General features: G+C 40.8%; 1 protein-coding gene across 1 annotated transcript; it reads right to left on the bottom strand.

The window, feature by feature from the left end:
* Positions 1–2,220: 2,220 nt before the first annotated feature.
* MOCS2 (molybdenum cofactor synthesis 2) lies at positions 2,221–11,547 on the bottom strand. Its single transcript, XM_052659221.1, has 6 exons — positions 11,427–11,547; positions 10,123–10,267; positions 7,139–7,266; positions 6,394–6,544; positions 5,152–5,275; positions 2,221–3,349 (listed from the first exon to the last, which is right to left on the bottom strand). Exons 2-6 carry the CDS (start codon positions 10,218–10,220, stop codon positions 3,281–3,283), a joined length of 570 nt encoding a protein of 189 aa, XP_052515181.1. The 5' UTR covers positions 10,221–10,267; positions 11,427–11,547; the 3' UTR covers positions 2,221–3,280.
* Positions 11,548–16,252: the final 4,705 nt, after the last annotated feature.

Genomic DNA, 16,252 nt, shown 5'->3' with positions numbered 1-16,252 from the left:
TTTTTTTAAAAAAGATGCTTAGAGAATGTTTCATGTACTTTGTATCAGTTCAGTTGCTCAGTAATGTCTGACTCTTTGCGACCCCATGGATTGCATGTAGCACGCCGGCCTTCCCTGTCCCATCAGTCCATCACCAACTCCAGGAGCTTGCTCAAACTCGTGTCCATTGAGTTGGTGATGCCATCCAACCATCTCACCCTCTGTCATCCCCTTCTCCTCCTGCCTTCAATCTTTCCCAGCATCAAGGTCTTTTCCAATGAGTCAGTTCTTCTTATAATTACTATCAATAAAGATCCTCTAAAGAAATTCAGTAGAAAAATTCCAAAATCCACATAGACCTCATATGAACATATACTCTAAGTCCCCTCCAAAGGAACCTTCAAGTTGTAGGCTTTCGAGGATGCAAAAGTGAGGTCTTCAGTCACTCAGTGACCCTCAGTAAGAAGCTAGAGCTGCATCTGCAGACGACTTCACTGAACTCCCTGCTGTACAACAGGAGGAGCCTGGTAATGAAGACCTGATGGAACTGGAGGCCCAGAGGGAGGACAACAAGGAAGCAGCAGTAACTGAAGGACTGAGGAAATTCATGACGCAGGAAGAGGCAAGGGCTCCTCTTTATTGGAGGAGGCACTGTCAGCTTTTGAGGCACAAGACCTGAACACAGAATGACACACGAAGGCTGCAGCAGCTGCTCAGCATGCAATCCAGTGCTACCATGTCACCTACGATGAGAAAGAGAGCTACTACTCAGGCATCACTGGGTCATTTCTTCAAGAAGGTAGATAATTCTATCTGCAGCCAGCAAGGAACCAGAACCTGGGCCGTCAGCGTCAGGGGTGAGTGAAACTGCAGCCTGCCCTCCGTCTTCCCGTTGCTGACGATCCTTCAGCTCTGCCGTCTTCCACTTCCTCTCCTTCCTCCAGTCAGTAACTCTTACCTGTCCACTGGATGCCAGCTCCTGTTTACCAGCTCTTTTACTGTGCTACTGTGCTTCTGGGGCTTCCCTGGTGTCTCAGACAGTAAAGAATCTGCCTGTAATGCAAGAGACCCACATTCGATCCCTGGGTCGGGAAGATTCCCTGAAGAAGGGACCAGCAACCCACTCCAGCATTCTTGTCTGGAGAATCCCATGGACAGAGGAGCCTGGCGGGCTACAGTCCATGGGGTCACAGGGAGTCAGACAGGACTGAGTGACTAAGCACACATACAATATCAAAAAAAAACACCCCACCCAATCAAAAAACGGACAAAAGACCCATACAGACATTTTCCCAAAGAAGACATACAGATAGGAAAAAGGCCCATGAAAAGATGCTCAACACCACTAATCATTAGAGAAAAGCAAATCGAAACCACAATGAGGTATCACCTTACACTGGTCAAAATGGTTATCATCAATCAGTCTACAGATAAATACTGAAGAGAATGTGGAGAAAAAGGAATCCTCACACATTGGTGGTGGTAAGGTGAACTGGTGAAACCACTACGGAAAACAGTTTGGAGGTTCCTTAAAAAACTAAAAATAAAACCATGATATGATCAAGTAATGCCACTTCTGGGTATATATCTGGAAAACATGAAAACTCTTAATCTGAAAAGGTACATGCACCCCAGTGTTCATAGCAGTGCTACTTACGATGGCCAAGACATGAAAGCAGCTCAACAGATGACTTAAGAAGATGAGACACGCACACTGGAGTGTTACCACACAAAAACCATCCTTCGCTACAACATGAATGCAGTGTTATGCTTAGAGAAAAAAGTCAGAGAAAGATAAATGCTGTATATCACTTATGTGTGGAATCTAAAAAAAATAGTACAAATGAATCCAAATATAAACAAAAACATCCAGAAAACAAACTTATGGATACCAAAAGGGAGAGGATGAGGGGGAAGGACAAATGAGGAAAGTGGACTTAACAGATACAAACTACTACACATAAAACAGATAAGCAACAAAGATTTACTGTGCAGCATAGGAAATTATGCCAAAATCTTGCAATAACTTATAGTGGAATATAATCTGCAAAATAACCCCGAATCATTATGCTGTACACCTAAAACTAACCAAATATTGCAAATCACACTTCAGTTTATTAAAAAAAAAAGAACTATATATAGAAATTATATATTAAGATCTATCAAGGTAGTATATGGGTTGACCAAAAACTGGACCATTATTTAGTATAAAATTTTGCAGAAAACATAACTTTATTAATGACTTCACTAACAACAATGCTGCTTAAGCTAAAAAGATATCTGAAAATGCTTTACTAAATAATCATATAATTTTCCTTCTTAATTGGTTGTGAGTACAATCTTATAACTAACATTAAAATGCAAACCACCCTTGCTAGTTTGTCTTGATAATTTTATGCTCATTTATATACTGATACAATACTAATAACAAAATATAATAAGCATTATGATAAGATTATACTAGATTCTGAAATAGAAGAAATCCTCATATTATGAAATATCTTAGGTATCATCAGGCTACCCCAGTGGCTTAGCGGTAAAGAACCCGCCTCCCAGTGTAGGAGATGTGGGTTCAATCTCTGGGAAGGGAAGAGTCCCTGGAGAAGGAAATGGCAACCCACTCAAGTATACTTGTCTGGGAAATCCCATGGACAGAGAAGCCTGGTGGGCTATAGCTGATAGGGTCTCAAAGAGTTGGACATAAATGAAACGACTGAGCATGCACGCATCATCACTGAGGTTTTAAAAACAAGAAAATATCACTTTAAACTTTTAAAACCGTACTTAGCTTATTTTTAAAATATATAAATTCTAAAAATATATCAAGAGTATCTGATAAGGACTTTTTATAACTTTCAATTCTGCCAACATTCCCAAAATGCATCCCTGACAACAATATCGCTGGGCATAGGGGCAGGGGGGTGGGGACAGGGTGCCGGGGGCAGGAGGGGGCACAGAGGGGGCAGCCTGAGAGTCACTGATGAGGTGCGACCCCTCAGTGTGAGTCAAATTACAACTGGAACTCAGTCATAGAACTGTTTGTCCACCACAGGCATCATTCCTCACATTCAAATTCTTCCATTTTTCTCCCTAAAGCCTTTCTTTCCTCTGTGTCTAGTTCCCACATAAGCCCTTGTCCTAAACACTCATTTATTTTGCTTTATTTTCTCCTCTCTTTTGTTCCACCGGTATAACATAAGAGATCAGCTTCATTAATCTTCTAGAGAAGAAGAATGGACATATGATCAAAGATAAGAATTTACCAAGTTTAAATTTTAGGGGCTCTAAAAACCTAAGCAGTTTATACACTGGTTGCCCAAAAGCATTCTTTGTTTCTTTTCCAAGATGATGATGATTCTTCATAGATTTCCTAAAAAACAGAACCATAATGAGAATTCAAAAGAGAGTATTTTAATAAATGCAAATATACTAGAATAAATCAGGCAAATGAATATCACAACTATTTAAATGTGCTCTTCTTTTAACAATCCAATGGACATTTGCATAAGGCATTGAGAACAAAATAAAATAAACAAACATGCTTCCTACACTCAAACATTCAGTCCAATAGGAGAAACAACAGACAAGAAGCCTTAACAAGGCAAGGTGCCAACATCGAGAGGAATAAACTGCTAAATCTACTCGGGACCATGATGGGCAATAGCCTGAGCAAAGTTATGTGGGGAAGATGGAAGGTCTTTAAACATTTTGTTCTATTCGACATACCTACTACTTCCACATTTCTAAACATGCTTTTCCAAAGGCTGAAGGGATGTTTCCATTAGCTCTGAAATTAAAGAGACCACCACAGAGGTTCCTAAACAGGTCTGAGCTACATGCTGGGGCCAGCTGCTCTCTAAGTGCCTGCCCTACCCACCCGCCCTCTTGCCTACGTCACAGACAATCTCAAAGCACAGGCCGGAACCAGACTGGAATTTAGACAATTTGGGGACAAGAAGGGGAATAAGAATATATCACTTTCTCTTCTCTCATCAGCTTCTATTGGATTGGCCACAAAGTTCAGGTTTTCCCATTTTACGGACACCCTCTCACCTTCTACAGACAGAGACGCAAACAGAAAGCCCAGCCCGTCCTCAACATCCCATCTCCTGCTCTCTAATCTACTTCGTCAGCTGGCTCGCTACTCTTTCCTCCCAGGTAAAGAAAGCTCTTTCAGCCAGGCTCACAACTCATTCTGGCCTGCTCTTTCTACCTTGCTTGCTCCAGGGGCCTTGCTCACAGCCAAGCAACCAGATACCTGAGCTTCACTAAGACAGACTCCTTTCACACACGCTATCTTCTAGTTCTTAGGTATCCCCTTATAACAACGGGTTTCAGTGTTTATTCAGAAAATATGGGTCACTAAATTTCATAAGCGCTGCTCAGGGTCCAATTAACTCATCTCAGCACTGGCTGAAGCAGGAGGCTCCTAGGAAGGACTCGCCCTCTGGCCCTTCACTCTGAGCCCTGCTCTACTGGGCAGTACATTCCTCAGCTTTGCTTTCAGCCACAAGCCATGGGCAATTTGACGCTCTCAAGTGTAATTACATGTGTCTAAGGAGGTAACTATACCAGGGGAGAAATCTGGGAGCTGGGCCTTTTCATCTCTTCAGGATGCTCTAAGAAGGGAATTGTTTGCTTTTATTGATGGGTTTGATGTACGGACCGAAAACAAGCTAGACTTTCAAACTTAGGTTTTTTAATCCACTCTGCATTTTCTCCACAGAGGCAATATCCTTTATTTTCCCCTTAAATGAAGGCATTCTAGGAGAAGGTTCTTTTGCCTTGAGAAATCTCTGTTTTAGCCATTGCCTAAATAGCCATACGTGATTCCTGCTCTCCGAAGGAAAGACCCTCTAACTCAAGGGAATTCAATTCCAAGGGATACTACTGCATATATGAGCCACTGGAAGATTCCAGACTAGGAATTCTAACTGTTACCACTTGCTGAGGTCTTCTCCCAGCCATGCATTATCTGAGGCGTGTATTTTCCATGCTTGGAAAGAAGATTATTACATAAACACCCTATTTCATAGATAAAAGAAAACAAAATTCTATAAAGTCAGGGAAGGCCCATGAGTATATACTCTATGTACTCTTTTTCTTTGTCCTTTAAAAATTCCTAAGAAAAAATCATGTCCAGAGAGAAAGGTAGGTATTTTTCTAACTTACCTTTTTCCATATGGGCACCCTGGCTTTTAAAGCATCAATGGCATAGCTCACAGCTTCAAGGGATGCAGCCCTGTGGGCTGAGGACACAGCAATGATAACGCTTGCTTCTGTCACTGGAACCAAGCTTTAACAAAATGAAGACAAAAATTCATCATCTCCTCTGAAGCTGCATGTTAAAGAATCAACACGTGGGGGAAAAAAAAAAATTCCACTGGAATCCAGCAAACATTTAGTTCCTAGAACTAAATATCTGAGCTTCAGCGGTAAATGGTAAAGGCTCAGTGGTAAAGAAACTACCTGCCAAAGTAGGAGACACAGGAGAGGGGGGGTTCAATTCCTGGGTTGGGAAGATCCCCTGGAACAGGAAATGGCAACCCACTCCAGTATTCTTGCCTGGAGAATCTCCATGGACAGAGGAGCCTGGTGGGCTATAGTCCATGGGGTCGCAAAGAGTCAGATACAACTGAAGCCACTTAGCACAGCACACAGAACTAAATATCCAGTTCTATTTTACCTAAACATCCCATTTAGTTAGAAAACAGTAATTCATCTCAGTTGCATTTAGCAGAAGCCAAAGCTGTGACCAACTTGTTAGCATGTATCCACTAGATTTATTTGATGGGGACCAAGAAGAAAGGGACCTCACTGATTCAACAAGTATCTGATTCAAACAAGGCACAAGGTCAGGTAATGTCTAGAAATACAAAGCAATCACATGATGAATATAACATACAATTTAAAATACTGAATAGCAATAAAGAGTAAATAACAGAATTGGTAACATTATTAAAAAATATAGTAGATGATAGATTTAGTCCCCCTGCTGGGTTCTTTACAAAGCCTGGAATTACACTCTTCTTAAGTGATACAAAAAGATAAACTAAGTTCATGACCTCAAGAGGCTTTTACATCAAAAACTCTCAGACTGTCATATAAACAAAGTCCCAGCTACAAAACAGTTCTTTTAAGGGTCTCCTGGCCTTTAGCACCCATCAGCACAGGCTGCTGGGCACATGGCCTAAGAGTCTTGCACATTTGCACTTTGTTACAGCATCTACTACTGCTTCTCTCCAAATGTTACAATATAACAAGCAGCCCTTAAAGGCACAGTCTGCCAGAATGATACATGAACCTCCCTCTCAGGGTAACACAGGATGCCAGTGAAAGATCTCAGAATCAGAATTAGTACAAACGTGGAGAACAACTACGCTTAAACTTTTACACTGATAAAGGAAATCATACCCAAGTCGATGAAACACTGCTATGTGTTTGACTGGCCACTTCTGTCTAATGTCACTACAAATTTTTCTTATCTCATTTTCTGCCATTGGTAGATATGCTTCATACTCTAAGCTAATGACTTTTTTCCCTTCAAAATTATTCCTTGTAGTCCCTGAAAAAAAAAAAATTACAAAATAAGGCTTCTCCTTATAGTTGAAATAGCCACACTAACATAAAGAAGGGGGGGATTATTTTTTAATAGCATACCAGTTTGTATAAAAATTACTTTGAAATTTTCTAAACATGAAGACTTGACTAGAAAATCAAAAGATAATTATCACAAAGATGAGGAAATAAAATGACACTGATTAGCCAGGTTTACTGAAAACATTCAAAATACAAACCAGTATATATTCCCTTTCTAAGAACTTAAGATTTGACACTTAAAATGGAAAACATCATGCTCCCAGGATTATCATTAAGTTATTATCATCACCATTTTTTCCCCTTAATATCTGGAAAACACAAAATTCTCTATTAATAATGACTTTTATTCTACTTTTTTTTTTGGTCTTTAAACATAGATTAATTTAAAGATTATTAAAGCAAAGTAAGAACTAAAAATTTCTAGTCACCACCATGGGTAATCTCGGCCTACTGCTCAGGATCTTAAAATCCTCTGACTATTAACACTTGAATAGGAGAAACACTTGCTAACTTCAACCGTCTTGTACAGTCAATAGATGCTATGAAAATTAAAACTCACCTACAAATAGGGATATTGCGCCACAGAGTGGAGAAATCACCAGCTGTGAGACTTCGTCTACTGAAAGTTTCTCAGATGTGAATTTTATTATATCTTTAGATTTCTCTTCAACTTCATTCATATCTTTTCTAGAAATAAGATATTACTAAATCTTAATATGGAGAAGGAAATGGCAACCCACTCCAGTATTCTTGCCTAGAGAATCCCGTGGACAGAGAAGCCTGGTGGGCTGCTGTCCATAGGGTCACACAGTCAGACACGACTGAAGCAACTTAGTATGCATAGCAAACCTTAATACAGGTACTAGACTCAAAACACCCAATTTATTGGCTGTATTTCAATTTATATTTTTTTCTACATTAGATATGTTCAGTTCAGTCACTCAGTCATGTCCAACTCTTTGTGACTCATAGATATGTTAGGAGGCATGATTTGAAATATGATGATAAAAATAAATGTAAAATTTTAGCAGAACTCAGTCATTTACAAATACCCCTAATGAATCAAGCATGTTATAAGTTTACCATTAACATCACTTAAAAGGTAATCTATCTCATAGGCCGAAATAGTCCCCATTCTAGAACTGCTGCTCTTACCTCCTTCACCCACAGGCACATCACCTCTAAACCACTATGTTACCAAGCAGTACACTCAGTACTGGCTTTTTCTTTATCCAAACAGGAGAGCAAGCAGAAATGATGGAGACTCCACAGGAACTGGGTTCATTTCATAATCAGGCACAACCCAGTTAAATAACTTAGGAAACAAGGGAATGAACTGAAGGCCTATTCATCAGATGCTACAGGTCCTTTGCATATATTTCATTTCATCCATCAAGGTTCTATTACATATTCACTAAGTGTCCTAGATTGGATATAGGCTGGGGGACAAAAGACCTAGCTCCTGCACTCAGGGCACTTATGTTGGAGCAGGAACAAAGCAATAAATAGGAATTACAAACAGGGATAACTTATAGAAACAGGGTTCTGAGACAAAGTATGGGGGCTGGGGAATGGGTATTTATGAGGATACTGATGATCACACTACTGAAGAGAAAAAAAAAAAAACTACTGGATTATTCTGATGGTACCAGATTTCAGGATGTTTCAACCTCCTGCATGTGCCACCTGAGTTTTTTCCACTTTTTCTTGCAATCTGATACAGGTAACCCAAACATCTATGAACTTCAGACCACACTGAGTCCCATAACTTGATTCTATAAGAACAGATTCTAAAACCGCATGTTAGAAATCTTGCCAAACACACTCAAATAATACACACTGCTGCTGAGTATCTTCCTAGTCTTCTCAAAGGACAGCTCTAATCATCTCACTCACACACACACACACACACACACACACACTTCAATGGTAGGCAATTGTTTTCTGATCTTCCTAGTCTTCTCAAAGGACAACTCTAATCATCACACACACACACTCACACACACACACACAGACACACACACCTTCAATGGCAGACGATTGTTTTCTGATCTTCCCAATCTTCTCAAAGGACAGCTCTAATCATCACTCTCACTCTCACTCTCACACACACACACACACACACACACTTCAGTGGCAGGCAATTGTTTTCTGAATGAATTGTTTTCTGATCTTCCTAGTCTTCTCAAAGGACAGCTCTAATCATCTCACACACACACACACACACACACACACACACACACACACACACACACACTTCAGTGGCAGGCAATTGTTTTCTGATCTTCCTAGTCTTCTCAAAGGACAGCTCTAATCATCTCACACACACACACACACACACACACACACACACACACACACACACACACTTCAGTGGCAGGCAATTGTTTTCTGATCTTCCTAGTCTTCTCAAAGGACAGCTCTAATCATCACACACACACACTTCAATGGCAGGCAATTGTTTTCTGAATGAATTGTTTTCTGATCTTCCTAGTCTTCTCAAAGGACAGCTCTAATGATCTCTCTCTCTCTCACACACACACACACACACACACACACACTTCAATGGCAGGCAATTGTTTTCTGAATGAATTCCAAATCTAACAAAGAATTGTATTTTTTCTAAATAGAAGATCTTGCCAGGTGACTTGCTTTGCAATATTTATTCCTCACTTTTTGAGGGACTGTCCTCCTGGAGAGCAGAGAGAAAAAAGGCATCCATGGCTTGTTCTTTTCTTTAATGCAACCAAAGTTTTGCAGTCTAGGATGATACCTACTCTTGACTTTGAAATAAAACCACTATCAAATTAAGAAAGTTTTCTTTCATTCCTAACTTACAATTAGGGATGACTATTAATTTCTACATTATTTATTTCTCAGTTGACAAATTAAGCCTCATTCTGTTTGCCTCTCCACATTATACTAAGCAAGGTTCTTACACATTATCATACTCAGACATGGACTACATTTTTATGTAGTGGAAAGATGACATGGATCCTAGAGACATCTGCAATACAATTATAACAATAAAGCTGTCTTTTTCTACCTGGAAAATGGCAAGCTTTTTTTTCCCTTAGGAAGAGAAATATTCTTACTTTCCAGCTATGCAATTTTTCTACATTTCTCTGTACTGAGGAAAGCTATTACCCAGTATTAATAAGCATTATTTGTGGAAAAGTACCCAGAAAGTCCAATAATCTGACTTCAAATGTTGGCTCTCCCACTTATTAGCTATGTGATCATGACAAGTTTTTTTAACTTTTTTGAATTTCGGTTTTCCCTTCTGCAAAATAGGAATATTAAAACACCAGTGTCTGGCACTGTGTCCAACACAAAATAAAAGCTCAACTGAACCATGTTAAATCAACAGAGTGAACATATCAAAATGACATTCAAAGATGACAGGCATTTGCAAGTCTACCTGCACCAATAAAGAGCTGGTGCAGGCAGTCTTACAAAGAGTATAAAGTAAACAATATACAGGTTATTATCTGTATGATCCTGCGCCACAACACTGGTTAAGAAAAAAACTCGCTCACATACCCAGGTGCCTCAAAAGTACTACCCTCCACTAATGGGAGGGATAACGGCAATTTCGTCTCCTGACTGAAGCAGGAGGAGCTGATCTCCAAGCTCGACATATTCTTGACGAACAGCAAATATCACCTGATTTCTGACATCAGCCAATCTGAAGGGCAAAAAGTATAATTAGACCTATCAATGCTGTTAGATCCTAAATCTCCTCAGCTGCAATTAAAATTACATAAATACTATTTTATGAAGCATCCTCTACAAAATGACTAATTAAACTCATTCATATTTTGCAGAGAAAGTATATATCCACTGAATGGAGTAAATTGCTAACAACTCTTCACTGGATGTTGGGTGTCTTAGGCAATTAAAGAAACAAACAAACAAACAAAAACACACTAAACTGGAGACAACATTCAGACCGAGTTAAAAAAAAAAAAAAGGAAACATTTATCAGTGCATGCCCTCCCAGGAGCCTTCCATCTAAGGAAACAAGTATGCTAAGTATACCCTGTAAGGTTCCAAAATACGAAGTGCCTCTCAGCCAGGTATTAATATACCAGGTTAAAGGTAAAGTAGGACAGAGGCCCAACCACTTCCATTGATTATCAGGGCACTTCAAGAACTTAAAAAGATATGAAATCATGAAGGAATAGTTTTCTTTCGGAACATACATTGTGGACTGTCTGCTACACAGCACTAAAACTTCAAAGTTAAACATCTACAAGGATTAAGTGACACTTAGTATTCCTGGAACACATTCAGGTAAGCCAGTTTTATACTTTGTTCCAAAGAAGACTCATCTGAGGTAGGAACAAGAGCAGTAAAATTAGACAATTTTCAAGAACCAGAAAAAAAAAAAAAATCAAATATCGCAAAAATGCAAATTCAGCAGCAGCTAACGTTTCTTATCTTTCATTTTTCTTTCAATCTTAAAAATTTCTATCTTGAGTTCTCTAAAGAAGGGGTGGGACATAAAAATTTAAAGCACACATTTTAACAGAATTTGTAATGATTTCATTTAATGCTATAAAAATGCAAAATCTAAATTTTCAGTATTATGTAAATTATAAAAGCTAATATAGTCATGTCTCTGGGAGTATCTCAGCTCACTGTGTTTTTTAAGTAAAATATCAAACCTTTCTTAAGGAACTGTTTATTTTTAAATACTATAAGTTTTCAGAAAAAATACAGCTAATGATACTTTTGACATTAAACATGGAAATCAACATTAACTTCTTACTTTCATCATTTACTCATGCATTTTTAAATATTAAAAAGTGCTTATCATATACATTCTACAAATTTTAAAGTACCCTGGATGGCGTGCTTCTATCTCATTCCACAGCTGCAATGCTTTTATTTCTTGTGGCACAGAAATGGTCTCAGAGCGAATTCCTGCTATTTCAGCGCTTTTTGCAAAATACAACACTTCCACCTGAAAAGAAAGAAAACGTATTTAACAGTAACAACTCATAGCCCTTTTCTGACTCTCAATGCGGGGTTTTGTTTTTCAAATGCATTACTTTAATCAAAGACACTTTTGATAAGTTAGAGAAAGTTAAAGTGCCCATAAAAATTTCAGTATCCACAATTTTGAAAAAAACGTAGGCTTTCTAAGTACAATTCAGACTTTCAGATGCTTTTTAGTTTTATAAATGTACACGTGGCACGACTAAACTTCTAAAAATATCTTCTTAGAAACCATGAAGTTGGCCTTTAATTTACATAAAATTATAGCACCTTTTATAAGCACTTAGGCAGTGAACAAATGTCTGAGTCAAGCGATGAATTACACAAATAAATGACCAAATAAGTGAAAGACACGTCTTTCACGGTTGTCATGACCTTCGATTCCAGTCTACATTACACTGAACCCAGCTGTCCGGGATTATGTTACGAAACATACAAACCCTGATAGTTACAAAAGCAGGTGGGCCTGAAACACAGGATAAACTGGTATTCCCCAGGATAAACCTATCTAAGACAGCCTGGTATCCAAGGGATCCGACCAAGTAAAATAACCCACCTGGCACTCGGAGCAAATCATTCTATACGAAACAAGCGTGCTTGAGTGCTAAGTCACTTCAATTATATCCGACTCTGTGACCTATGGGCTGCAGCCCACCAGGCTCCTCTGTCCATGGATTTCTCCAGACAAGAATACTGGAGTGAGTTGCCATGACCTTCTCCAGGGGATCTTTCCGACCCAGGGATCGAACCCCCATCTCCTGAGGCTCCTGCACTGCAGGTGGATTTTTTTTTTTTTTTTTTTTTTTTACCGCTGAGTCACTAGGGAAACCACGAAACAAGCAGAGGTCTGCAAATAACCGTTGGCCAATGCACAGATGCAGCACTTTCACCTAAGAATTCTCAGTTAAGAGCATTTCTTTTTAAATTGAAAACTTATCTTCTTAGGAAAGAATAATCTGAGAAGCGTTTTGGAAACAGCTGGTCTTCTGGGCCGTCACCCGCATAACTAGAATTCGCAGAAATCGACTTGACTTTCTTTGGGGAGGCCAATAGCAAAGCCTCCGAAACCGGGAGGGGCCACCACCGCGGTGGCAGTCTCCGGGGTCTGACTGACCAGGGCCGCTTCTGTGGAGGAAAGGGCGGACACATTCGGGAGGACTCCCCACCCTTACCTGGCACCGGGGGACCATCCCGCCAGGGAAATCTCGCCGGGTATTCCGGCCGCGGAAGCGGAGGCACCAAGTTGCGCAGCGCGCAGGCGCAACCTGCCGTCCCAACCTGCCGGCCCCTTCCGCCCCGACCGAGCATGCGCAGAGCTGGCTCCGCCCCGCTGTTTTCCTCGTTTTGTTTGCGCCGCGGGTCCCTGGAGTTTGGTGTTCGCTCGCGGGTGGGTCGCGTTGGTGGGCGAGAGCTGTGGCTGTCATTCGACGGTTAAAAGGCTGACCACGCGTGCCTTTATCCTCAGACGAGGGGCCGAGGTACAGGAGAGCCGACCCTGGGACTCTCCTGGACACGTGCCTCCTCCGTTACGGAAACTGCTTTTCCGCTCGCTCACCTGCAGGCTTCTCTTTCACAGTTTTTACCTAGCCCGCCTTCCGCTGAAGCAATGGCACCCCACTCCAATACTCTTGCCTGGAAAATCCCATGGACAAAGGAGCCTGGTAGGCTACAGTCCATGGGGTCGCAAAGAGTCGGACACGACTGACTTCACTTTCACTTTTCACTTTCATGCATTGGAGAAGGAAATGGCAACCCACTCCAGTGTTCTTGCCTGGAGAATCCCAGGGATGGAGAAGCCTAGAGGGCTGCCTCTATGGGGTTGCACATAGTCAGACAGGACTGATGCGACTTAGCAGCAGCGCCTTCCGATTTGTGATTACTGTTCATTAGCGGCTTAAGGCATTTGACCTGTATACATTTATACTTTTTCTAGGTAGTTTACTAGCTACTTAGTGATTTGCCCACATAACTCCTCTACTATCTCCAACTTTTTACCACCAAGAATTCTTTTAAATTGAGTAGTTATGTAGTTACGTGAGTATAAACGAGGTGGCCCTCCCCTTGGAGCTCACAGTCCTGGATGTGAAACGGTCATGAACCAGTGATGGAAGCTCAGTGCACCGAATAGATTATACTAGGGTTACATGTTACATTTCGTGGGAGTGGAGGGGGATAGAGGCTGGTCACCTGAGGAGTGTGGTCTAGAAAGTCCTCTTGGAGGAGAGAGATGCTTGAGATAAATCTGCTGGAAGGATCAGCAGCAAAGGGTAGGGTGGGAGTAGGGATGAGGAAATTTTACTAGCCTTTGCCAAGCCAGAGGGATATAAAGCAGCATAATGAGGTCATAATGAGCATCATGAGAAGGGCAAAATGTCGGCAAAGTAGGTGTGGCCCCTGCACGGAAGTAGTGGGAAATGAGACTGGACTTATCAAGTAGTAGCCCACGGCCAGAGAAATTGACAAGGACTAACACAAAGGTGGGGTGTTCCCAGTGGCACAATGGTAAAGAATAGGTCTGCCAATGCTCAGGAGACGCAGGAGACGTAGGTACCATCCTTGGTGGTAGTTTAGGCACTAAGTCGTGTCCAACTCTTGTGAGCCCATGGACTGTAGCCTGCCAGGCTTCTCTGTTCATGGGATTCTCCAGGCATGAATACTGGAGTGGGTTGCCATTTCCTTCTCCGGAGGATCTTACCAACCCAGTGATTGAACCCGGGTCTCCTGCACTGCAGGCAGATTCTTTACCGATTTAGCTACAAGGAAAGCCCAGGTACCATCCGTGGGCCAGGAAAATTCCCTGGAGAAGGAAATGGCAACCCACTCCAGTACTTTTGCCTGGAAAATCCCATGGACAGAGAAGCCTGGCAGGCTACAGTCCATGGGACTGCAAAAAAGTCAAACATGACTGAGCGACTAAACAGCAACAGCAGCAGGATATATTCTGGCAAAGTTGCTAAACATCAAGTATAAAGAATTATATTCACATCCAGGTAGAAAAATAAGGTAGTGATGACAATGACGTTAGAACTGTCTGAAACATCTGATGCCAGAGGATGGTGGTGTGCAACATCTAAAAAAAGCCTGAGAGCAAAGTATGACCCAAAATATTACATACAGTCAAGCTGGTGTTGATAAAATGCAAATTGATGCCCCTAAACTCACAAGAGCTCAAAAAGCACAGTAGCTCAGATACCAACAGCTCTTCTTTAAAAATCTCCTTGGGCAGAAATCCAGTCAATCAAGAGGGTAATCAAACTTTAAAACTCAGTGTTAAGGAAGTTAATGGTTAAAAAAAAAAAAACAACAACTGGATGTGAGATTTTAACTCATTTAAATATAAACCAAAAACAACTGTGGGATTATGGAATTAAATGTAAGTGATATCAGAATATTTTGTTAGAAAATAGAAACTGCCCCCAAATTGGAACATGTAGTCAACAAAACATTGATTCAAGCCACTTAATAGCTCTCACAATCTTGTTAAGTTTAGAAGGATATATTAGGGGTGACGGTCTATGGGGTCACACAGAGTCGGACACGACTGAAGTGACTTAGCAGTAGCAGCAGCGTGTCTTCTAAGTAAATATTCTGATGATTTTTAATTCCTTTAGTTTCACTTCAGTTATTTTGTTGTAAATAAAGTACAAGTGAAAATAAAATCTAAAAAGAAAATTGATATATAGTACGACAGAAGATGAGATGGCTGGATGGCATCACTGACTCGATGGATGTGAGTCTGAGTGAACTCCGGGAGATGGTGATGGACAGGGAGGCCTGGCATGCGATTCATGGGGTCACAAAGAGTCGGACACGACTGATCAACTGAACTGAACTGAGATATATATATATATGTGATATATACATCTTTAATTCTCAAAGAAAAGGGATGGAATAACATTCACCAGATAACAGTTACCGTATCTGGGTAGTAGAATTGTGGACAATATAAAAAATACTTTGGCTTCCTCTTGTAAATTTCTGTGTTGCTTCATCTTTAACAGTAATAAATTTATTGACTGCTCTTTGTTATTTTGTGCTCTAATTGTTATTTAGGCTCTGGGCATACATCTGTGAGCTATAAGAATAAGGGCCTTGCATCATGGAGCTTACTTTCTCATTAGGAAGATAGGCTATATGTAAGAAAACAAATAAGGACAGTTTGATGAGTGGCTTGTAGGGGAGGAGTAGAGTGCCCGTTCCTTAGGGTCAGAAGGGAATGAACACTGAGCTGAGCTGAGACCTGAAGGAGGAGAGGAGCCAGCCTGTGCAGTGCCAGGAAAACAGTTTCTGGACAATGGAAAGTGGTTTCCGGGTAGGAGAGGACTCCGCACATTTGAAGAACAGAAGAGAAGCTAGTGTGCCTGAAATAAAAGGGGGAGAGCCTGGTGGGATGATTTTGAAGAGATTAAAGGGAATCCGAACATTAAAGATCCTGGGAGGTCCTGGAAGCCAGCTAGGATTTTATTCCACTTTCATTCGGAAGACAGACAGACACACACACACATGAACACACATTTTCAGATTTGACCCTGCATCAGCTTGGAGTCATTTTGAGCAGCTGGAGCACAAACAGTTCTGAAGAGAAAGCTGACAAAGCCTGGTCCTTGGATATTTCCTTTATGCAAGCTAATAAATTCCTGATTTTGCTCTAATATTTTCTGCTGTCATT

The sequence above is a fragment of the Budorcas taxicolor genome, chromosome 20 (assembly GCF_023091745.1).
Source record: "Budorcas taxicolor isolate Tak-1 chromosome 20, Takin1.1, whole genome shotgun sequence".
In the NCBI taxonomy this organism is placed as follows: Eukaryota; Metazoa; Chordata; class Mammalia; order Artiodactyla; family Bovidae; genus Budorcas; species Budorcas taxicolor.
This window is presented reverse-complemented; position numbering and strand designations above follow the sequence as displayed.

What these genes read in the sequence shown, in the direction of transcription:
- MOCS2 (XM_052659221.1), bottom strand. Translation starts at nt 10,220, where the DNA reads ATGTCGAGCTTGGAGATCAGCTCCTCCTGCTTCAGTCAGGAGACGAAA. An exon ending in CGCAATATCCCTATTTGTAG is followed by an intron (nt 6,545 to 7,138) that starts GTGAGTTTTAAT and finishes TTTTTTTTTCAG; the next exon opens with GGACTACAAGGAATAATTTT. An exon ending in GGGTGCCCATATGGAAAAAG is followed by an intron (nt 3,350 to 5,151) that starts GTAAGTTAGAAA and finishes TCTGTTTTTTAG; the next exon opens with GAAATCTATGAAGAATCATC.